At 43.2% G+C, this 24226-nt stretch overlaps 1 protein-coding gene across 7 annotated transcripts in view; it reads left to right on the forward strand.

Moving 5' to 3' along the window:
- Nucleotides 1-534: 534 nt before the first annotated feature.
- Nucleotides 535-24226, forward strand: part of WDR33 (WD repeat domain 33) — a 110409-nt gene continuing 86717 nt past the window's right edge. For 3 of the 7 annotated variants that reach the window (XM_045575116.1, XM_045575120.1, XM_045575121.1), the window contains exons 1-2: nucleotides 535-673; nucleotides 14843-15019. In XM_045575116.1, coding sequence (XP_045431072.1) covers nucleotides 14904-15019 — 116 coding nt within the window. In that variant the 5' untranslated portion in view covers nucleotides 535-673; nucleotides 14843-14903. Of the gene's footprint in view, nucleotides 674-14842; nucleotides 15020-24226 lie in introns of those variants that run through there. The other 4 variants (XM_045575117.1, XM_036420293.2, XM_045575119.1 and 1 more) reach the window with 4 other exon arrangements.

Below are 24226 nucleotides of genomic sequence, written 5' to 3' on the forward strand. Positions count from 1 at the left end.
GCCCCTGACCGGAATCGAATCTGGGACCCTTCAGTCCGCAGACCGACGCTCTACCACTGAGCCAAACTCTTTTTTTTATTTTTTAAATATATTTTATTGATTTTGTACAGAGAGGAAGGGAGGGAGATAGAGAGTTAGAAACGTCAATGAGAGAGAATCATCCATCAGCTGCTTCTTGCACACCTCCTACTGGGGATGTGCCGGCAACCAAGGTACATGCCCTTGACCAGGATTGATCCCGGGACCCTTCAGTCCCCAAGCCAAGGCTCTATCCATTGAGCCAAACGGGTCCCGGCCACAGGCGGAACTTTCTCAAACCCGGCGGAGTGCTCTGGGAGCTCCGAGGCTGCTCCCCGGCGGAGCGCGGCCCAGGAGGCCCAGCCCCGCCGGACAAAGGGAGCGCCGAGGCGACGGCGCCGGCCCGCCCCCGCCTGCGCACATGCGCAGTTGATCCGCACGGACCCCGCGGCCCAGGCGCGGTGACGCACGGCCGTACGCCGGTGCGTGGTGACGCCGGGCGTGCGCTCGGTGGCTAATGCGGGGAGATGGCGGCTGCTGCTGTGGAGGAGAGCGACTGAGAGGGGCGGAGGGAGCAGGCCGAGAGGAGAGACGTTCCCAACGGTGAGCACGAACGTGCGCTCGCCCTCCGCCAGGAGCTGTGCTCCGCGCCGAGGTGAGTGCGGCCGGCACTCGCCGGGCGGGCGGCGCTTGCCGCCATTTTCCAGCGCGGCCGTTGCGTGGGGCCGGAGGGCCTGGGGCCTGGCCGGCCGCGGGGAGAGCGGCGTCGGAGGGCTCTCGGAGGCAGGCTGGGCCTTAGAGGACACGGCTGGAGGCTCGAGGGGCCGGGAGGGGGGCGGCCGGCCCCGGGCTGCCGGGCCGGAGCGCCGGGCGCCCGGGGAGGCCGGTGAGCGGCCGCGGAGGGAAGCGCGTCGCCGCGGTGGGGGCGGGAGTGGAAGGGGTTGGGCCGGAGCTGAGCGGCGTGCGGTTCGAGGGCTGTTCGCGGGGTCACGGGAAGTTAATGCCTCCGTATTACCTGGCTTGCAATTAGTATTTGTGACAAGAATAGGCAACAGGCAGAAAGCCTGCTCAAGTAATGCTTCCTTGAAGAGCTCCGATGTTAAGTTGCCTTCTGGTAGCTAATATTCAGACTCTTAGAAAGTATTTTTTTTTGAAGAGAGAAATTCTGTTAGTTGTAACCCTTGTGGTTAGTAGCCCATCGGGAGAAGGGGAGTGGATAGGGAATTCCGTAACTGGATACGTGTAAATCAAATTAGAAAAATACGGATTATTTATACAAAGCCTGTTAAGAATATTTTGAAGTACTTACTGCACAGATGACATTAAGGTAACTAACTCTTCAGGAACGTGGGAAGACAGAATATGAACAGCAAGCCTGTGTTAAAAGGACTGCCTCTTGGGAGCGCTGAGCCGACTGTTAGGTACACTACTAGTGCACGTTGTATTTTTTGCCTGTTACGTGCAGGGGTCGATCTATTTAATGCAAATAAAACTTGGACTTGAAAAAGAAACTTGTTACTGTTCTCTTGATAGCATTTCCCCTCTAATAATAATTATACTTAGCACAAAACTTTTATTACTATACTTTCACACTTTTTAATTGATATCCTTTCCAAGAAGATAAAAATACTGGGTGGATTTGAGTTTGTGCTGAGGCTTAAAGTTACATATTTAGCCAGTTTTCTTGTAAAAGCTTATCTTTCCATACTCTTGGGAAGGATATTGGTAGAAAGTTGGTTTTACATCGCAGTGCTTTAGGAAAAAAAATAAATCCTTATTTATGAAGTTGATGTTTAACTTGCATTGTTCGGTTGGTAAAAAATATTTAAAGGACAGATTTTGCAATCACTATTAACTTAAGGCTTTGATTACACTTAAAAATTTTTATTGATTTCAGAGAGAAAGTGAGAGGGAGAGAGAGAGAGAAACATCAGTCATTGACCAGCTGCCTCCTGCATGCCCCCTACCGGGGCTTGAGCATGCAACCTGTGTCCGGACCAGAATCCAGCCGTGACCTCCTGGTTCATAGGTTGAGGCTCAACCACTGAGATCTGGCTGGTCCTTTAATTATACTTCAGTAACCACTTTATGTGCTTTTTTGAACTCTTTGCTAAGTATAAGTCCATATACTTTTCTTTTTCACATTAATTTGGGAAAAACATGTAATCTGATTGTTGCTGAAATTTGAACTGTTCCATATTTCAGAATAAGAAAGTAAGGTTTCAGTAAACCTCTATAACAGCAAATGCATTTGCAAAGATATTAGTGAAAGTTATTCACTTATTTACATAATTCCTGGGAAGTTGCTTAGGAAAAGATTAAGACTTACCAGTGTTTTCAGATAAAGCATATTGATTAGTTGGAGTCTGCATATTAGAAAACTTCATTATGAAAATGCTTATTAGATATCAAAAAGATTAGCAGTTGTTTACGTATTCCAGATTGGTTTTTTTAAATTTATTTATTTATTTTAATAAGTTTTTATTGTTCATATTATTACAAATGTTCCTTCCCCCCCTACCACCATTGCTCTCCTCCACCAGGTTCCCACCCCACCCTCTGCCCTTTCCCCACTCCCCATTGTCCTCATCCATAGGTGCACAGTTTATGTTCAGTCTCTTCCCATGCCTCCCTCTCCCCTTTTCCCCAAGAATCGTCAGTTCACTCCCCTTCCATACCTCTGATTCTATTATATTCAATAGTTAATATTGTTCATCAGATTTTTTTAATTTCCTTGGTTTTTAGATTCACTTGTTGATAGTTACGTATTTGTTGTTCATAATTTTTATCTTTGTTTACTTTCTCTTCTGAAAGAACCCCCTTCAGCAATTCATATAATTCTGGTTTGGTGTTGATGAACACCTTTAGCTTTTTTTTATTAGTGAAGCTCTTTATCTGGCCTTCGATTCTGAGTGATAGCTTTGCTGGGTAGATTATTTTTGGCTGTAGGTTCTTGCTATTCATCACCTTGAATATTTCTTGCCATTGCCGTCTGGCCTGCATGGTTTCTGTTGAGAAGTCAGCTGACAATCGTATAGGTGCTCCTTTATAGATTACTACCTTCTTTGCTCTTGCTTCTTTTAATATTCTCTTTGTCTTTTGCTCTTGGAATTTTAATAATGATGTGTCTCGGTGTGGTCCTCTTTGGATTCCTTTTGTTTGGAGTTCTGTGCGCTTCCTGGACTTGTAAGTCTAATTCTTTCACCAGGTGGGGGAAGTTTTCTGTCACTATTTCTTTCAGTATGTTTTCGATATCTTGCTCTCTCTCATCTTCTGGGACCCCCATAATTCTGATGTTGGTTTGCTTGAAGTTGTCCCAGAGGTTTCTTACATTATCTTCAATTTTCTGGATTCTCTTGCCTTCTAGCTTCTGTGGCTGAGTGTCTTCTGGCTCTTTATGTTCCAAATCTTTGACTTGATTCTTGTGATCTTCCATTCTGTTTTTAGGACTCTGTAAAATATTTATTTCAGACAATGTATTCTTTATTTCTTGTTGATCCCTTATCATTTCTCGATGACTCCTTATTAATTCTAGTTGATCTCTTTTCATATCCTCATAGGCCTTATCCATCTTTTCTAGGAAATTCTTGAAAAACCTTATAAGCGTAGATTTGAACTCTATATCCAGACGCTTTTTGTCCTCCATTTCTTTCATTTGTGATCTATTTTGTTGTCGCATTTCGCAGTTACAGATAGGACGGGGTTTCAGGGTGGAGCCTGCAGCTTTGGCTTCCGTCAGCCCCGCCCTATGCAGGTCCTTCAGTGCTCGCTGCCGGCGCCTCTGAGAGAAAGGTGCCCTCGATTTTCGCCTGCTGCCAAACTGTCTATGCTCTCCCCCAATGAGCCCGGTATTGGGGTTCAGTTCAGTTGGAAGTGGAGTTGGAGGTGGCGTTCACAGCAGTCTGGAGCCCCAGTCTCCTTCCCGTCAGGGCAATCCTGGGGCACAGCCGACCGTCCCTTCTCTGTGCGCAGTGTGCGCGCCTCCGGGACCTCCTTTCGCTTCTCCCCGGGGTCCGCCTTACAGCCCAGCTCCCTATGGCTGAGCCTGAGTCCCCGGGGTCTGGCTTAAAACTGGGGATCAGAGCAGTCGGGGGCCCAGCACAGTCGGAGTTTTATCTCCTTTCCGCTAGGGAACGCCCGCCAGGCACTTGGCCTCCCCCTCCTCTCTGGCTCCGTCCTCTCCGCGCGCCGCGTCTCCGTACCTTGGCTTTTCCAGCTCCTCCGCGCTTCCTTCTGGTTTTCTCCTTGCTTCTCGCTGTAGAATTTCCAGTCAGTCAACATTCCTGTAGTTCTGGGCAATGTCCGTTTTATATTTTAGTTGTATTTTATTGAAATTGTTGTGTGCGGCTGCGGCTAGGTGTTCACCTGGGCGCAGCCATCTTGGATCTCCCCAGATTGGTTTTTTAAGATTCTAAATTGGTCCAGCAGGCATGGCTCACTGGTTGAGCATCCTATGAAACAGGAGATCACAGTTCGATTCTTGGTGGGGCTGGGTTGTGAGCTCAATCCCTAGTGTGGAGTATGGAAAGACAGTTGATCAATGATTTTCTCTAATGATTGGTGGTTTTATCTTTCCCTCCCTCTCTGAAATGAATTTAAAAATGTATTTTAATCCTCACCCCAGAATTATTTCCCTTTTGATTTTAGAGAGAGAGAAAGACAGAAACATCCATTTTAGAGAAACTTATTGGTTGGTTGCCTCCTACACGTACCCTGACAGGGTCTGGGCTGGGGAGGAGCCTGCATTTGAGGTATGTGCCTGAATTGAACCCAGGACCCTTTGGCCCACATGCCAATGATCTATCCACAGAGCCAAACCTGCTAGGGCAAAATATATTAAAAAAAAAAAAAAAATTTTTTTTTTAAATTGACCTAATTTTCTGCCAAACATTTCTCCTGGATTTAAAAAAATATATATATTTTTATTGATTTCAGAGAGGTAGGGAGAGGGAGAAAGAGAGAGAAACATCAATGATGAGAGACAATCACTGACCTCCGGCAGGCCCCTCCTGGGAACTGAACCCACAACCCAAGCATGTGCCCTTGACTGGAATCGAACCCAGGACCCTTCAATCCACAGGCTGACACTCTATCCACTGAGCCAAACTGGCTAGGGCCATTACTCCTAGATTTTATTTGTTTTGAAACTTTTGCTTATAAGAGATGTTAATCCCCCCCCCTCCCCCCAATGGTGCAATAATGTGTTGTGTGACAAGTTAGTCAGCTGATCATAGTTCTTACTATTTAAAAGTCTTTTGTCTTTGGCAGATCTTCTGGTTCAAAATTTTGTTAGTTGAACACAGTTTCTCTTTGGTAACATTTCTCTCCCCATTGCAAAGCATTTACACTAGTCCTAGACACAGAAGCTTTTAAATACCGGTATATTGGAAAATCTTACTTACATTACTCTCATCTTTTCTCGCCCTTGAACATTTTGGTGTTTTCTGGTAGAGTGACTAATTTCATAATGTTTTTATTGTACCGTGCCTATAAATTTTCAGGGCTGAGTAGCATTGGAAAGGGCATGGGTTTCAACAGGAGACACAGGTAGGATTGAATGCCAGTTTCACCACTAACTAGCTTTCTTCTACTAGATCAGTTAATTATACTTCAGTTTCCTTTAAAAAAAAAATATATATATATTTTATTGATTTTTTTTATAGAGAGGAAAGGAGAGGGATAGAGAGCCAGAAACATCGATGAGAGAAAAACATCGATCAGCTGCCTCCTGCACCCCTCACTGGGGATGTTCCCACAACCAAGGTACATGCCCCTGACCGGAATTGAACCCGGGACCTTTCAGTCTATAGGCTCTATCCACTGAGCCAAACCGGTTTTGGTGTCAGTTTCCTTTTATATGAAAATGTTAATTATAATACCTCAAAAGTGAAGGGAAGCTGAAACCGGTTTGGCTCAGTGGTAGAGCGTTGGTCTGCAGACTGAAAGGTCCCAGGTTCGATTCCGGTCAAGGGCATGTACATTGGTTGTGGGCACATCCCTGGTTGATGTTTCTCTCTCATCAACGTTTCTAGCTCTCTATCTCTCTCCCTTCCTCTCTGTAAAAAATCAATAAAATATATTTAAAAAAAAAAGTTAAGGGAAGTGTCTAACATAGTGAGCATTCAGTGAATTTTGGTATCTTTCTGTTGGTGATTTGAATTAGTGACATTTTCAGTTTAATCCTATATAATAAAAGCCTAATATGCAAATTGTTTGACTGGGAGTTCGACTGCTCACTATGACCTACGATGACCACCACTGTGGGTCTCAATGGGCCCTAAGCAGAGCAGGACTGCAGCGGGATGGTGGAGCAGGTGAGGGGGTGGTGTCAGGGTGGGGCGCCAGTTGGGGCTGCAGGGCTGGGAGGCTAGGGGCTTGAGCTGAGGTTGTGAGCCGGGGGTATGAGCTAAGGCCTTATCCACGAAGGCCACCCCAAGGAACCCTACCCATGCATGAATTCATGTACGAAGCCTCTAGATGTGATAGAATTGACATAACATTATATTAGTTTTTGGGGTATAACATGACGGTGTTTTATTTTTTGTTTTTTGCTTTTTCATATACACTTAAAGTATTTTATTGATTTAAAAAAATATTTTATTGATTTTGTACAGAGAGGAAGGGAGAGAGATAGAAAGTTAGAAACATCGATGAGAGAGAGTCATCGATCAGCTGCCTCTTGCACACCCCCCACTGGGGATATGCCCGCAACCAAAGTACATGCCCTTGACCGGAATCGAACCCGGGCCCTTCAGTCCCCAAGCCGACGCTCCATCCGTTGAGCCAAACCGGTCTCGGCTTTTTTTTTTTTTTACAGAGAGGAAGGGAGAAGGATGGAGAGTTAGAAACATCATTGAGAGAGAAACATTGATCAGCTGTCTCCTGCACACCCCCTACTGGGGATGTGCCTGCAACCAAGGTACATGCCTGGAATTGAACCTGGGACCCTTCAGTCTCCAGGCCGATGATCTATCCCACATGTGTCAAACACAAGGCCCGCGGGCCAAATACGTCCTGCCAGGCCTTGCAATGTGGCCCGCACCGCGCTGTCATCACTGCACTCCGCTGCGTTTCCATCACAATGACAGTTTATGACTGTTCAGTAAACCATTTGGCCCGCGATTTAGGCTGGATTTTAGATTTTGGCCCCTTCTCTGATTGAGTTCGACACCCCTAATCTATCCACTGAGCCAAACCAGCCAGTGCTAAAATTTTAATTTTTTAAAAATTAATTTCATAGGAAGGGAGAAGAGGAGAGAAATAGGAACATATGATGAGAGAATAATTGATTGGCTGCCTCCTGCACACTTCAGACTAGGGATTGAGCCCAAAACCTAGGCCTCTGCTCTGACTAGGAATTTGTTGGAGTAAGTTCCTCCTTGACCCTGCTTGCTGTGACAATTGTTGGAGTAAGTTTTTCCTTGATCCTTCTTGCAGCAGCAGCTGTGGGAGTACTTACTCCATCCTGCCAGACTATGCCAACTGCGGGGTACACAGGTCCTGCTCTGCCGGGAACTGGACCTTCATGAATGTTGGGCCTTAGAGGACATATGAGAAGGCGTTTCTCATATTGCAATCAAGTTTCTCTCCTTATAGCCATTGCTACTTGGAGCTGTCTTGGTAACACAATAGCAAGCATAAGGCTGCCCGCAACCAACGCACATGCCCCAGACTGGAATCGAACCTGGGACCCTTGAGGCTGCAGGCTGACTCTCCATCTACTGGGCCAAACCGGCTAGGGCTAATGTGTCTTTAACTTTTTTTGAAGTGTGTGATGATGTGTCGTCATGAAGCAGAATTACTTTGCTATGTCTTTTGGCCCATTCTGATCATTTTATGATCAAAGCATGGTTCAAATTGATTATTTGTTGTCAGTAGTGATCAGTATTAACAGTTTCACCTGGCTTTAGAAGCTCATAATACATCTTACTGATCTCACCAGACGCAGAGCATTGTCTTCTTTCTAAAGCAATTTGGCCTTGCAGTCGATGTTGATGGTTGACCAGGGTCAACCCATGATTTTGTGCATTTGGGATTCTCAAAATAAATCCTCTTTTCATTGCCAGTCACAACTCGATGCTAAAAAGACTTTCTTTTGTGCTTTTGAAACTACATTTTACTGATGACTTTGGTTTTCCATTTGTCTTTCATTCAGTTGATGTGGCACCCCTTTTCCTTCCTTTAAAATCTTTTCCATTGCTTGTAAATGATCGGAAATTGTTTGCTGAGCAAGTCTTGATCTTTCTGCAAGTTCTTTTTGAGTTTGACACACATCTTCATCCAATAATGCTTGTAATTGTTCGTCTTCAAACTTTTTCATTTGACCTGTACGTTCTTTAAAGAGTCTTGCACATCAAAATCATCACTTTTAAAGTGTTTAAACCAGTGTTCACAAGTATCTTGAAGCATGTTCACCATAAGCTTCTTGAAGTATATGATAACTTTCAGCAGCACTTTCCTTCAAAATAAAGTGATGAATTAAAACTTCCTGCAAATGCTTTTTTTTTTGGCATGAAATTTGACATTTTTAAGCATAAAAATATGTTAAAACCCTCAGAAAATTTGACATATGAAGTTTTGAAGCTTGCTGTCAATACAACAAAATAGCATACATAACAAATCACACACACACACGTATATACAGTATATATCACCATATGTATAACTCTATCTATTGAAAAGAATCTGCATTATTAATCAGTATATCTGGTGTACAAAACAGCTGAGCACCTAGGAGCCATAGCAGCCATCCTTACATGAAAGCAGCCTCGCCTTACCTGGTTAGTAACACATCTTTATACCAACTTAGGCAAAAGAGTGACATCAGTCTTGGGGATATATTGTAGAAGGGCACACTTCTTGCATTGCATACAGTACAGTCGCTGTGTCCTTGCTCAGATTGGCCTTGAACATCCTGATTAGGGTTCCCTCACTCAAATTGGCCTTGAACATTTGGTGTACTCTGGACAGGTTCCCTACAGAATCAAACTGTGACTTTTTGGTTCATGGGTTGATGCTCAACCACTGAACTGCTGGGCTGTCTTAAGGTTTTAAACAATGCTATCTTAATATTTTATCATATGGAAGCTTGAAAGAGAATGAAATTTAATCATTGATTAAACCTTCCAAAACAGAAAACACCAGACCCAGCTGGGTTCATTGGTGAATGCTACAAAACAGTTTAGAAAGAGGTTATACCAATTCTCTCGTCTCTTCCAGAAAGTATAAGAAATACTTTCCAATTTATTCTTGAGGCAGCATTAGCTAATACCAAAACCATACAAAGACATTATATCGATAGGAGGAAAACTATAGATCAATGTCTCTGGAACTTAGATCTTCAATAAAATATTAGCAAATCTAATGAAACTGAATAAAAAGAATTATGCACATGACCAAGTGGGATTTGTTCCAGGTGTGCAAAGCTGGTTCCTTAAATTGGTGAAATCCATCATATTAACAGGCTGAAGAAGAAAAATCATGATTATATCAATGAATACAAAAGAACATTTGACAGAATTCAGTACCCATTCGTGTTAAAAATGCTCAGCAAACTAGACATATTGATAGAAGGTAACCTCCTCTAGTTGATTTAGAAAACCTGTAAACCCATCACAGGTAATATACTTAATAGTGAGAAACTAGAGGCTTAACATCAGGGAAAAGTTAGAGATGGCTACATTCAGCACTCCTTTTCAGCATTGTCTGGAAGTTCTAGCTAATGCAATAAGACAAGAAAAGGGCATATAAAAGGTATACCCATTGGGAAGGAAGAACTAACATTGTCTTTGTTCACAGAAATGTATGTAGAAAATATAAAGAATCAAAAATCTTTGTAGAAAAATCTAAAGAACATAAAAACCTTTAATAAGAGATCATAGCAAGGCTTCAGGATGCAAGATAAATATACAAAAGCCAGTGGGTTTTTTATATGTATAACCACAAGGAACAGTTGGAATTTGGAACTAAAAACTGCCATCTAGGCTTGGCCAGTGTGGATCAGTGGTTTTGTATTTACCCTGTGAACCAGGAGGTCATGGTTTGATTCCTCTTGGGGCACATGCTCAATCCCCAGTGTGGGTCATGTGGGAGGCGATGATTTTCTCTCATCATTGATGTTTCTATCTCTCCCTCTTCCTATTTTTAAAAAAATATATATTTTATTGATTTTGTACAGAGAGAAAGGGAGAGAGATAGTTAGAAACATCGATGAGAGAGAGTCATCGATCAGCTGCCTCTTGTACACCCCCCACTGGGGATGTGCCCGCAACCAAGGTACATGCCCTTGACCGGAATCAAACCTGGGACCCTTCAGTCCCCAAGCCGCTGCTCTATCCATTGAGCCAAACTGGTTTTGGCTCTCCTATTTCTGAAATCAATAAAAATATATTAAAAAACAAAAGTAAAAAAACAGTGCCTTCTACATTCACAACAGCATTGGTACTTTAATCCCCTCAAAATGTACAAGATGTACATGAGGAAAACCATAAAACTTTGATGAAAAATCAAAGAAGATCTAAGTAAATGGGACAGTCCTTATTGAACATGGATATAAAGATTTATGATATTGAGTTCTTTTCAACTTTATCTGTAGATTTAACATGATCCCAGGTTATGTGTGTATTGATAAACAAAATACATCTTGTCTCTACATATGTAAATACATATACACATGCATGTTTTTAGCTATTTGAGAGTAGTTGCAAACCTCATGATACATAATGCTTCAGTATACAATATTAGTATGCAGCATCACATCAAAGAAAATTAGCTATAATTCCTTAATATTATGTAATAATTGATCCATATTCAAAGGTTCAATTTTTTTTTCTTCTGGTTATCTCTTTGGGTCCTAACTGAGCTGTTTTCATGATTTAAAAAAAATTTTTTATTTTTCATACATATGCTTTTTTTTTTTTTAAAGACTTGCTCATATATCTCAGTTGTAAATAAAGCCTGTATTTGCAGCAAACCTGATGTAGGGCTAATTGAAACCATCACTTCCCTTGTCCAAGAGTCTTGAGGCATGTCTCTGATGGTGGTTCTGGAGAATGGACTGCATCTCTTCGTGCGTCTAAGGGCTGTCTTCCCATCTCAAAGTGTTATTTTGTACTAGAAGCTGGTGCATAAAATTTGTGCACTGGGGGGTTGGGGAGGTGGGAGGGAGGAAGGTCCCTCAGCCTGGCCTGCAACCTCTTGTAGTCCAGGAGCCCTTAGGCTCGCTTCCCAGGGACATCCATCAGTGCCTCCACCACTGCTGCCGCTGTGCTCACCAGCTGTGAGCTTGGCTTCTGGCTGAGCGGTGCTCCCCTTGTGGGAATGCACTGACCACCAGGGGGCAGCTTCTTCATTGAATGTCTGTTCTGCTGTTTGGCTGATTTCCATATTAGCCTTTTATTATATAGGAGGATTTAAGGTAGACTATCCTAAACATATCTTTTCAATATGGTGAAACTTATATTTTATTCTTTGTGATACAGAAATAAAAATTATAGTTCTGAGTTAATAATTTTTTTTCTGTATGGTTATTTATTCCTTTGAAATTAATATGTATCTTGGAGGAGATACTTTGAAACTATGTAAATATACTATACTCAAACTTAAAAAAAATCTTTATTGTTTAAAGTATTATACATGTTCCCTTTTTTCTCCCATTAACCCTTTATTGCCTGCCCCCACCCCCATCCCAACTCCAACCTTCACCACCCTATTGTCTGTGACCATGAGTTATTCATATATGCATATGAGTTCTTTGGTTAATCACTTCTCACCCTCCACCCTCCCATGCCTTCCCTCTGAGATTCCGCACTATGTTCCATGCTTCTGTGTCTCTGGGTCTAGTTCCTCGGTTTATTTTGTTCATTAGATTCCATCTATGAGTAAGATTAGGCGATACTTGTCTTTCTCTTGACTGACTTATTTCAATCAGCATGATGCTCTTTCTTTAGGGTCGCTCCATGCTGTCTCAATGGATAAGAGATTCTTCTGTTTTACTGCTGCATAGTATTCCCTGGTGTAAATGTACCACAGCTTCTTTATCCACTCATCTGCTGATGGGCACTTGGGCTGTTTCCAGATCTTAGGTATTGTAAATTGTACTGCTATGAACATAGGGGTACATATATCCTTTCTGATTGTGTTTCATTTCTCTTAGGATATATTCATAGGAGTGGTATCACTGGGTCAAATGGCAGTTTCATATTTAATTTTTTGAGGAAACTCCATACTGTTTTCCATAGTGGCTGCACCAGTCTGCATTCCCACCAGCAGTGCATGAAAGTTCCTTTTACTCCACATCCTTGTCAACACTTGTCATGTGTTGATTTGTTGATGGTAGCCATTCTGACAGGTGTGAGGTGATACCTCATTGTCGTTTTAATTTGCATTTCTGATGATCATTGACTTTGAGCATTTTTTTATTTGTCTCTTGGCCATCTATATGTCCACTTTGGAGAAGTGTCTGTTTATGTTCTTTGCCCATTTAAATTGGATTAAGTGGATTGTCTGTCTTCCTTTTAAGTTCTATGTATTCCTTATATATTTTGAATATTAAACCCTTTTTCAGATGTATCATTGCCAAATATGTTCTCCTGTACAGTGGGCTCCATTTTCATTTCGTTGATGGTTTCTTTGGCTGTGTAGAAATTTTTTATTTTACTTTTGTTATTTTTAAAAAACTATATTTTTATTGATTTCAGAGAGGAAGGGAGAGGGAGAGAGAAACATCAATGATGAGAGAGAATCATTGGTCGACTGCCTCCTGAATGCCTTCTATTGGGGAGGTGCATGCACCTGGTTCATAGATTGATGTTGAACCACTGAGCCATGCTGGCTGGGCCCAAGCTTTTTATTTTGATATAGGATTTTTTGTTTTAAAAAAAATCCCATTTAAAAAAAGTATATATTTTATTGATTTTTTTACAGAGAGGAATAGAGAGTTAGAAACATTGATGAGAATCATCAATCAGCTGCCTCTTGCACACCCCTCCTGGGGATGTGCCCGCAATCAAGGTACTTGCCCTTGACCGGAATCGAACCTGGGAACTTTCAGTCCTCAGGCCGACGCTCTATCTACTGAGCCAAACCTGGTTTTGGCATAAAATTTCATTTTTTTTGAAATGGGATTATTACAGGAGTCCCTTTAGCATTTTTTGCAGTTCTGGTTTGCTGGTGACAAACTCCTTTAGCCTTTTTTTGTCTGGGTGCTCTGTATTTCCCTTTCTATTTTGAATATAACCATGCCTTATATAGTAAACTTACTTGGTTTCTGATCCTTTCTTTTTGTCACCTGAAATACTTCATGCCATTTCCCTTGTAGAGTAGGGGTGTCGAACTCAATCAGAGAAGGGGCCAAAATCTAAAATCCAGCCTAAATCGCGGGCCAAATGGTTTACTGAACAGTCATAAACTGTCATTGTGATGGAAACGCAGCGGAGTGCAGTGATGACAGCGCGGTGCGGGCCACATTGCAAGGCCTGGCGGGACGGATTTGGCCCGCGGGCCTTGTGTTTGACACATGTGCTGTAGAGTTTCTGATGAAAAATCAACTGATAGCCTTAAGGGAGCTCCTTTGTAGGTAACAGGTTGCTTTTCTCTTGCTGCCTTTAATATTCTTGGTCTATAATTTTTGGCATTTTAATTATGATGTGTCTGGGTATGAGCCTATTTGAGTTCTTCTTGCTTGGGACTCTGTGCCTCCTCAACTTGTGTGATTTTTTTCTTTCATCAGGTTAGGGAAGTTCTCAGCCATTATTCAAACAGGTTCTGATCCCTTACTTCTCCTCCTGGCACTCCTGTAATGAGAGTATTGTTAGGTTTCATGCTGTCCCACAGTTCCCTTAAGCCAGTGGTTGGCAAACCACACCTCACAAGCCACATGCAGCTCTTAGGCCCCTTGAGTGTGGCTCAGTGTTAGAACCACTTCTTCAAAACAACTCGCCCAGGCCGAAAACTTCTGTGCGTGGGCCACAAAGTTTCAGTCGCACTGCATGTGCGTACCCGTACGTGATATTTTGTGAAAGAGTCACACTTAAGGGGTCAAAGGGCCGCATGTGGCTCGAGAGCCATGGTTTGCTGACTGCTGCCTTAAGCTGTCCTGTTTTTAATTGTTTTTTCTTTTCTTTTTTTTCTCTCTTTCACCATTTACCGTAAAAAAAATTTCTTTATTGATTTAAGGTATCACATACTGGTTATCAACCCCATTCCAATCCCCCACCCCTGTTTTTTCTTTTTGATTTTCTGATTGTGTGATTTTTCCCTACCCTGTATTCTAATTCACTGATCTTTTCCTTGGCTTCTCCTAATCTGCTGTGTATTCCAGTGTATTCTTTATCATTGCTGTGCCATTCTTCATAGTTATTGTATCCTCATTCTGTTGAGCATCTTTGCCATCAGTATTTTGAATTCTATGTCTAATAAATGTCATACCTCTTGTTCTTTTATTTTTCATGTCTCCCCATTTTTGCTGCGCCTTTGGGTTTGTGTTGGCGTATTAGGTAGATCTGCTACGAGCCCCAATCTCTAGTGAAGGTCAGTGTCAGACACTATTTGTGACTGGTCTTGAGTACCCTGTTTGGGGCTATCAGTAACCCACAGCTTGTGACTCCCTCTGCTGGGGCTGGGTGCCTTTGAAAGGACCAAGATATGCCCCAGGGTCTGCTTTTCCTAGCCCTGTGTCCTGGATTAGATCAGGCAAAAACTACAAGCCTTCAGAGATCAGCCTCTGCCTTCAGTCCCTTTGACACTTAGTTTTGATTAGTCTCAGGCTATCAGCCACAAGGTAGGGGGAGAGGTCCTCCAACAGAGTGGTCTCCCAACCCCCCAGACAAAAACTGCCTGGATAGCAGAGGTTCACTGGAGAAAGTTGTCCTCTCTAGCATGAGGGAATGACCCAGCACAGGAAACCAGGTGGCTGCCCTCCGATCTCCAACCCCAGAGCCCCCAACCCTGGCTTCTGCTCACAGCTCCAGTCCACTCTTCTCTCTCACTGCTGGAGACCAAAGTGAGTGGCTGCACACGAAATTTGTGCATTGGCCCTTAAAGAGGTGCCTGCATTTTCAGATCTCTGGCAGACAGCAATCCTGCTGCTTTTCACAGCCAGGTGTTAAGTGGTCTTCTTTCTCAGTTCTGGTGCTCGGGGCTGGGGAGCCCAGTGTGGGGTTTAGACCCCAGAGCTCTCGATGGAAACCCTCCGCCACTAGTTGAGATATCCCTCCAAAACTTCAGCTGCTGCCGAAACCAGTTTGGCTCAGTGGTAGAGCTTCGGTCTGCAGACTGAAAGGCCCCGGGTTCGATTCCGGTCAAGGGCATGTACCTTGGTTGCGGGTACACCCCCTGTAGGGGGTGTGCAAGAGGTAGCTGATCGATGTCTCTCTTGCATTGATGTTTCTAACTATCTTTCTCTCTTCTTCTCTGTAAAAAATCAATAAAATATATTTTAAAAAAACAAACAAAACAAAAACAACACTTCAGCTGCTGTCAGTGGGAGCCCAGCCAGCCTCTTCACACTTCCATACTTATTACTATGGGGTCTCCACTTTCCATCCTTAGTTATCAGGATTCTCTCCAGCTAGTCTTCAGTTGATTTTTTAGTGGCTTTTCTGTATTTTATTTTTAAAGTATATTTTATTGATTTTTTTACAGAGAGGAAGGGAGAGAACTAGAAACATTGATGAGAGAGAAACATCGATCAGCTGCCTCCTGCACACCCCCTACTGGTGATGTGCCCGCAACCAAGGTACTTGCCCTTAACCGGAATCGAACCTGGGACCCTTCAGTCCTCAGGACAACACTCTATCCACTGAGCCAAACCAGTTTTGGCGTTTTCTGTATTTTAATTGTATTTCCAGTTTGGTCCTGGAAGAGTGTCAGTGTATCTTCCATTTACTCTGCCGCCATTTTGGAATTCCTCTTCTCAAATATTTTACTCATTAATTTTAGCATTCATTGTCTGCAGCAAGCGTTGCAGGGTGTTCCACTGGTGATTTTCTGTTAGCATATGTTTTAACATAAATCTATTACAATTTCCATATGTACCAGGCTGTATACAAATTATTAGGAATATACTAATAGAGCTTCAAGACATTCAGTCCTTGCTTCCAAGGAATTTCTGTTTAGACAGAAAGACAGATATGTAGTTTTTACCATTGCAGTATATGCTTTCCTAGGATTATATATAGTATACTTTGGGAGTACAGAGACTGCTGAACATATGGAGTAAAATTAAGCATAAGTTTACAAAATTATTTGAGAACATTGGTATAGGAATATACCAAAAGTTTTGAAAGTACATTCATGTGCTGCTTAATGTTGGAGGTAGGTCTGAGAAATGTGTCATTTAGATGATTTCACTATTTTGTGAAATCACAGAGTGCACTTACCCAACCTAGATGGCATAGCTAGTACACACCTAGGCCTATGGCTCCTAGGCTACAAACTTTCACACATGTTACTGCAAAAACAATACGAGGTTAAATTAAGCACAGATAAAATGGTGCATTCAAGTGACACTGTATAAACAAGATATATGAAGTCGTCTCTGGAATACAGCACGCTATTTTACAGCAAGCTTTTAAAAAATAAGTACATTCTAACAGTAAAAAGTGTATAGTATAGGAAACCAGTAATGTTATATATTACTAGCGGCCCGGTGCATGAAAATTCATACACTGGAGGTGGGTGTCCCTCAGCCCAGCCTGTCCCCTCTCACAGTCCGGGAGCCCTGAGAGGTGGGAGGTGACCCGGTGATCAGTGAAAGGCGATGTCCCATCACACCTCTGCTGCTGCCACTGCCGGCAGTGCAAGCCTTGGCCATCCCTGGTTATCTGAGTCTCAGGCTGGCCCAAGATAGCTGGGCAGCTGCCATCTGAGGCTTGCCTGCACCTTGGGCTGGCCCTGCGTGGCTGGGGGGCTGGGCTGCTGAGGCGACTGGGGGACTCTGAAGGCAGGCATGCAGAGCAGCTATGTGCCTGCCACCTTGGCGGGGCTAAGGGGACTGGGCGCCACCATCTTATGGTTGTGGGCACTGCCATCTTTCAGCATGGGGCAGTCAGTTAGCATATTCCCATCTTACTGGCTGTGGGAGCTGCCATCTTTGAGGGCGGGACATTCAATTAGCATATTTCCTTCTTATTGGTTGTGGGAGCTGCCATCTTTGCAATGGTGTGAGAGTCAATTAGCATATTCCTTTATTAGATAAGATTGCCAAGTATGTAATGCACATAAATACACCGTACTTTTATATGACTGGCATTGCATTTGGTTTGTATACACCAGCCTTGATCCTTAGCATGGAGCGTGCAGGAGGCAGCCGATCAATGATTGTCTCTCATCATTGATGTTTCTATCTCTCTCTCCCCCTGTCTCTTTCTCTCTGAAATCAATAAAAATTTATTTTATAATAATTGTAATTTTTAAAATATGACTTTCCCACATAACTTTAGAGAATGTAAATTTTTTTTGCTTAAAATATTTCAAACGCATGTTAATAAAATGTTATGTTATAAAATGGGCCATATTAATTTAGTTTTTTTTCTCTGATTGCCTGTGCCTTTGAGCTGAATTTTTTGCAAGACAGAATTTAAACAACATATGTTCTTATTTCAGACAGGAAGAGAGAAGAAGAAAGAAATATCAGTGATGTGAGAGAAGCATTGTCGGCTGCCTCCTGCATGGTCCTACTGGGGATGGAGCATGCAACCTGGGCATGTGCCCTTGACTGGAATCAAACATGGAACCTTTTGGTCCTCATGCCAATGATTGTCCACTGAGTCAAACCATTAGGGCAAGACAGGATATTTTAATTGTCCACATGGATCTTTATTAAATCATAGAATGTAACATGCTTTAAAAATAGCAATAGATTTCTTGATTGTAAAATACAGGATTATAAGTCATAAGCATTTTGTGCTTTACAAATTTTAAGTATTGAATGATGTTGCTAGTCCATAATCCTGCTCTTTTAATTTTAAGATTGAGCTAATACCCAGAGGTGTTAGAATTGCTTCAAGGTGAGAAAGGAAGTTGCCCAAGCCTTACACAGAGTTCTAGCTTCCCTAGTTTATTGCTCTTTGCACTCTGTTGATATTGTACTCCATCACCCAAGGTTTAGATATTCTGTGGAGGAGTTATGAATAATATTAGAGTGGCACAACTTTTTTATATATCTTGAATTTGCTTCTTAGATGTGACTTGAGGTAGGGTTTCTGCAGTTGAAGAAAATTTCAAAAGAGAATGAAAATATCCTTGCATTGTATGTACCATCCAATTCTGTTATTTTTTCTTGTGACTAGTTAGTCCTGTTCCTTGTTACTCATGCTAGTTATGCTTTCCAAAGTTACTGTAAACACTGAACTATCGATAGCAAATATTGACCTGTTGTTCTAGGGCAGGGGTCAGGAACGTCTGGCCTGCATAAGGCCCACAAAATCATTGGTCTGGCATTAGGGGTGAGTTAATTAAATGTTTGATTAAATATAGCAGGCTAATATTTAAGTTGATAATTTTGTATGACCCACAGATGATGTTATAAATATCCAAATGGCCCTTGGCAGAAAAAAAGGTTCCTTACCCCTGCTTTAGGGGAAATGCAGGGTTAGATTCCTGGGAGCCAGTCAAAACATAAGCTTGTTTTATGTGTGCTTCTCTTTAAAGATACCTTTCTTATTGTACATTATTGATTCGTTACAGCTCAAGCCGGAGCCAGCGCCTCAACCAAGCCTTGTTCAACCATATTTTTTATCCTTAAGGCATATCACAAACTTCTTGTGCTTAGAACACTAGACAGCACTTAAGCACAACATTTGGGTGCCATTTTAAGCAGCAAAATAATAAAAAAAACCAAATTTGTTAAAAACACGATATTCAATAAATTGCAAAAGAACACCAGCAGGACCACAGACTGGTGAATAAAACATTGTGCTATGATATTATGATGGCTGTTGTGTCACTAGGTGATAGGAATTTTCCAGCTCCATTGTAATCTTGTGGGGGTCACCATCTTTTATGTGGTCCATCATTTATTAAAATGCTCTGCGGCACATGACTATGTTTGGCAAAGCTAGAGATTTTAGAATGTTCAAAACTAAAAACTCCACTCTTCTCTATAAAAGTTATTTATATCTATTGTCGACAACTTGGAAAAACGCAAGGTATAAAGAAAATGGCAAGATTTTGCCATAGTTCCATACTGTTACCTTTTTATATGTTCTTTACCATTTTTATTTATTTTTATTTTATTTTTTTTACTTTCACATTAAAGAACACAGTTCTTTTAAAATAATTGTAATTTTTGCCCTTCCCAGTTTGGCTAAGTGGATAGAGCATCAGTCAAAGGTCCCGGGTTCAATTCTGGTCAAGGGCACATGCCTGGATTGCAGCCTTGGATTTGTGTGCTGAACACTACAAAACACTGATGAAAGAAATTAAAGAAGGCTTGTTTGTAATTTTGAATACTCAGTATTATTAGATGTAATTTCTCTTCAAATTAATACACCCAAATCAGAACTTAAGTAATAATTTTTGTAGACTATGAACAATAATCTGCTTTTTGAAATTATAGAAGGACAAAGGACATAAATTGCTAAAATACTTTTGATAAAAGAACATTATAATTGGAGACTCTGATCTGAAATCTTGCTGATTTCAAGACATCCTATAAAGTTACAGTAATCAAGATACTGAGGTAGCCCGGCTGGCATCACTCAAGAGATTGAGCATCGACCTATGAACCAGGAGGTCATGGTTTGATTCCAGGTCAGGGCACATGCCTGGGTTGTAAGCTCAATCTCCAGTGTGGGCTGTGCAGGAGGTAGTCTTTCAGTGACCCTCATTATTAATGTTTCTTGCTCTCTCCCTCTCCCTTTCTCTCTGAAATCAATAAAAAATACATTAAAAAACAAGATACCAAAGTAGACTGCGACAAAATACAGTCAGTTGGTTTTAACAAAGGTGACTTAGTAGAAAAATATAGACTCTTACAGTAAAGCAACAAGCAGACTGTCAAATTACAGCAGGTAGGGTAGGGAGATCTGGGGGAGATAATAGATCAACCAAAGGACTTGTATACATGCATATAAATACAACCAATGGACACAAAACTCTGGGGAGGGAGGGTATGTAGGGAAGGGGGGGGCAATGTTAAAATATGTACACAGATAATAATTTAATTAAAAAAATGTAAAAAAAAATATAGACTTTTTCCGGCATACAGGGCCAGAACAGTTAGGTATTATGTGAGTAAAAAGGAGAGAATCTCAGCCTATCCCTAATACCTAATGTAGAAATGAACTCAAAATAGGTCATAGATCTAAATGTAAAATGTGAAACAATAAAATTGGCAGAAGAGAACACAGGAAAGTCTTTGTAACCTTGGCTTAAATAAGATTAAAAACAGCCAAAACCGGTTTGCCTCAGTGGATAGAGCATCAACCTGCGGACTGAAGGATCCCAGGTTCCATTCTGGTCAAGGGCATGTACCTTGGTTGCAGACACATCCCCAATAGGGGGTGTGCAAGAGGCAGCTGATCAATAATTCTCTCTCATCGATGTTTCTAACTCTCTATCCCTCTCTCTTCCTCTCTGTAAAAAAATCAATAAAATATATTAAAAAAAAAAGACTTAAAACAAAATAAATTGTTAAGATTTCATTATAGTTAAAAACTTGTGCTCTTTGAAAAATACTATTGTATGAAGAGAATGAAAAGTGGCAGACAGAAAATATTTTCAAATCACATATCTGACAAAAGATTTGTTTGTAGTTACAGAGAAAACTCATAAAACAAGGAAACAACACAATTAAAAAGTGGGCAATTAAAAAGTGGGCAAAAGTTCTGACGGACAAGATATATAAGTAGCAAACAAGCACTTGAAAACATGGTCTACAGTCCAGTGTTTCCCAAACTTCTCTCATGATGAGAAGTTACCGTATTTTTCGGACCATAAGACGCACTTTTTTCCCCCAGAAGTGGGGGGGAAAAGTCCCTGCGTCTTATGGTCCAAATATAGCCTACACATATACTTTAAAAAAAAAGTTTTTTTACTTGCCCGGCTCTAAAATGGTTCTAAATGCTGCTGTTCACTTTACAGGGTTGATTACATGTGTTTATGACTGTGATGTTGGGTTTTAATGCACATAAAATATTTTAGGACACTATTTGTTTCAGAATCTTTTTTTCTTCATTTCCCTTCTCTAAAAACTGGTGCGTCTTATGGTCCGGAGCGTCTTATGGTCCGAAAAATATGGTAACTTAAGCTTAGAGCACTAGTTAAGTATACATGTTTTCCTATATGTTCCCAAAAATTCTAGATTAGAATTTCTTAGTTGGGATTCAGGAATCTGTAGTTTAACAACTCCACCAGGTGATTCTCATCATGAGAGAAGTTTGGGAAACACTGGTCTACATCATTATTGAAATGCAAATTAAGATGACCTGTTACAATGATCAAGAAAATAAACAGCTGTTAGCTTGTGCTAGCTGCAATACCAAGTGTTAGTGAGAAAGTAGTGCTACTGGGACTTTCATTTGTTGCTGGTGGAATGCAAAATAGAAAAGCCACTTTGAAGCAGTTTGGCAGTTTCCCATTGAAGTGAACTGTAAATTGCCAGTGTTTTCCGCCGGAGGACCAAAAGGGTCACTTGTTCCGTCCCTGATCAAGGGGCATGTATCTCGGTTGCTGGTTTAGGCAACTGATGACTTATCTCTCTCTTTAAAAAAAAAAAAAAAAAAAAAAAAAAAAAGCCATGACCGGTTTGGCTCAATGGATAGAGCGTCGGCTTGGGGACTGAAGGGTCCCGGGTTCGATTCCGGTCAAGGGCATGTACCTTGGTTGTGGGCACATCCCCAGTGGGGGGTGTGCAAGAGGCAGCTGATCGATGACTCTCTCTCGTCGATGTTTCTCTCTCTCTCTCTCCTTCCCTTCCTCTCTGTACAAAATCAATAAAATATATTTAAAAAAAATTTTTTTTAAATCAATCTTTATTGTTCATATTATTACAAAGGTTCCTCATTTCTTCCCCCCTCCACCAGGTTCCCACCCCACCCTCCGCCCCCTCCCCCTCCCCCATTGTCCTCATCCATAGGTGCACAGTTTATGTTCAGTCTCTTTTTCTCCCTCCTTTTCCCCGATAGTAAATCCCTTTTCAGATAGTAAATCAGTTACTTAGCATTTTCTCATATCAATAATACCTCCACATGCCCAATGATACACTTCACACAAAAGACATTTCCAAATAGGTCAACCAACCTCATCCAGGCCCCACACAGGGCACTCACAGATCAACACCCCAGCGCTATACTAACTCAACATATCCAGATCTAAGCCTTCATCACTTGATTCAGCAGACCCTCAAGTTCCCGCAAAAGTTTCCAGCCATGTCTGAGAGGCAGCCGTGGGGCAGGGGCAGGCGAGGAGCGAGCTGTTCCGGGCCTGGATGCTCCGGGCCTGGCCTCTGTTGCTCTGGTCTGTTCCACAACCAGCTGCTCCGGGTCTGGCCACTGCCGCTCCCGACCTGGTTGCTCCGGGCTTGGCTGCTGCTGCTCCGGGACTGGCCACACCCAACCCAGCTGCGCCGGGCCCGGCCACTCCGGGCCTGGCAGTCGCTGCTCCGGGCCTGACTGCTCCAAGCCTGGCAGCTGCTGCTTCGGGCCTGGCCGCACCAGACCCGGCTGCTCTGGACCTGGCCGTTCCTAGCCTGGCAGCTGCTGCTCCAGGCCTGGCCGCACCCGATCCAGCTGCTCCGGGCCTGGCCGCTCCCAGCCTGGCAGCCGCTGCTCTGGGCCTGGCCGCACCCGACCTGGCTGCTCCGGGTCTGGCCGCTCCCAGCCTGGCAGCTGCTGCTCCGGGCCTGGCTGCTCTGGGCCCGGCTGCCCCGGGCCCGGCTGCTCCGAGCCTGGCCGCTCCCGGCCTGGATGCTTCAGGCTTGGCTACTGCTGTTCTGGGCCTGGCTGCTCCCGACACGGCTTCTCCGGGCCTGGCTACTCCAGGTCTGGGTGTTCCTGGACTGGCTAACCTGGGCTTGGCCGCCTCCGCCTCAGGCCTGGCTGCCACTGCCCCAGGTCTGGCTGCTCCAGGCCTGGCTGTTGTTGCTCTGGTTCTGGCTGCTGCTGCTCTGGGGCCTGGCTGTTGCTGCTCCAGGCCCGGCCGCCACTGCCTTGTGCCTGGCTACTCTAGGCCTGGCCGCCGTTTTTATTTTAAAAACGCATTTATGTTGCAATGTTGGCTGGTGAGTTGAGTTCTGACTTAGTCTTTGATTTTTCAAGATCTTCTTTGTGTTCTTTCTTAAGTAATTTTACTATCTTTTGCTCTCCCTTGATTTCTTCACATTGAGAACTTCTTCGGTTTCTTCCTCCTTGTCCTGGAAGCTCAGCAGGTTGGCCTGTGGCACCCCTTTGTTCTCCGCGGGCTCCTGCGCTGCTTCAGCCTGTTGCTGGGGTCGGCGCCGTTGCCCAGGAAGCAGCCCCTGGCCTCGGCTCCATTGCCCGCGCTCAGCAGTCCAAGGCTCGGGGGCACCCCCCTCCGTGGGGGCCCCGTCGCCCGGTTCCTTGCTGGCACCTGGCTGGCCGGTGTTCGGTAGGGGCTCCTGCTTCTCATCGCGTTCCTCCAGTCTGGAGCTTTTTTTCTCCTTCCCACTAGGGGAGTCTAGCATCAGAGTCAACAGACTGTCCTCTTCGCGCAATGTGCGCTACTCTGGGGGCCCTGCTTTTTGCCGCTCCCCTGGGATTCCGCCTCACAGCCCCGTCTCCCCCTGCCGGAGCCTGGGTCCCCAGGATCTGGCCCATAACTGGGGGTCAGTGCTGCCGGTTCGGGGGTTCAGCCCAGGCTGGGGGTTCTATTTCCTTCCTGCTAGGGAACGTCAGGCAGGCACCCAGCCCTCTCCTCCTCTCCGGCTGCGTCCTCTCCGGGCACGTGCGTGTGTGCGCGGAGCATGTCTCCGTACCTTAGGCTTTTTTCAGCTCCTCTGATTTTCCTTCTGGTTTTCTCTTTCCTTCTTGTTGTAGAATTTTCAGTCGGTCGACTACCTGTAGCTCTGGGCAATGTCCACTCTACATTTTAGTTGTATTCCATTGAAATTGTTGTGTGCTGCTGTGGTTAGGTGTCTACCTGAGCAGCCATCTTGGATCCTCCGATGATGTATCTCATATCGATGTTTTCCCTTCCTTCCCTCCTCCTCTCCCAATTCAGTTAAAAACATTAAAAAAAAGTTCATTGT

This window comes from Pipistrellus kuhlii, unplaced genomic scaffold (genome assembly GCF_014108245.1).
Source record: "Pipistrellus kuhlii isolate mPipKuh1 unplaced genomic scaffold, mPipKuh1.p scaffold_m20_p_66, whole genome shotgun sequence".
In the NCBI taxonomy this organism is placed as follows: domain Eukaryota; kingdom Metazoa; phylum Chordata; class Mammalia; order Chiroptera; family Vespertilionidae; genus Pipistrellus; species Pipistrellus kuhlii.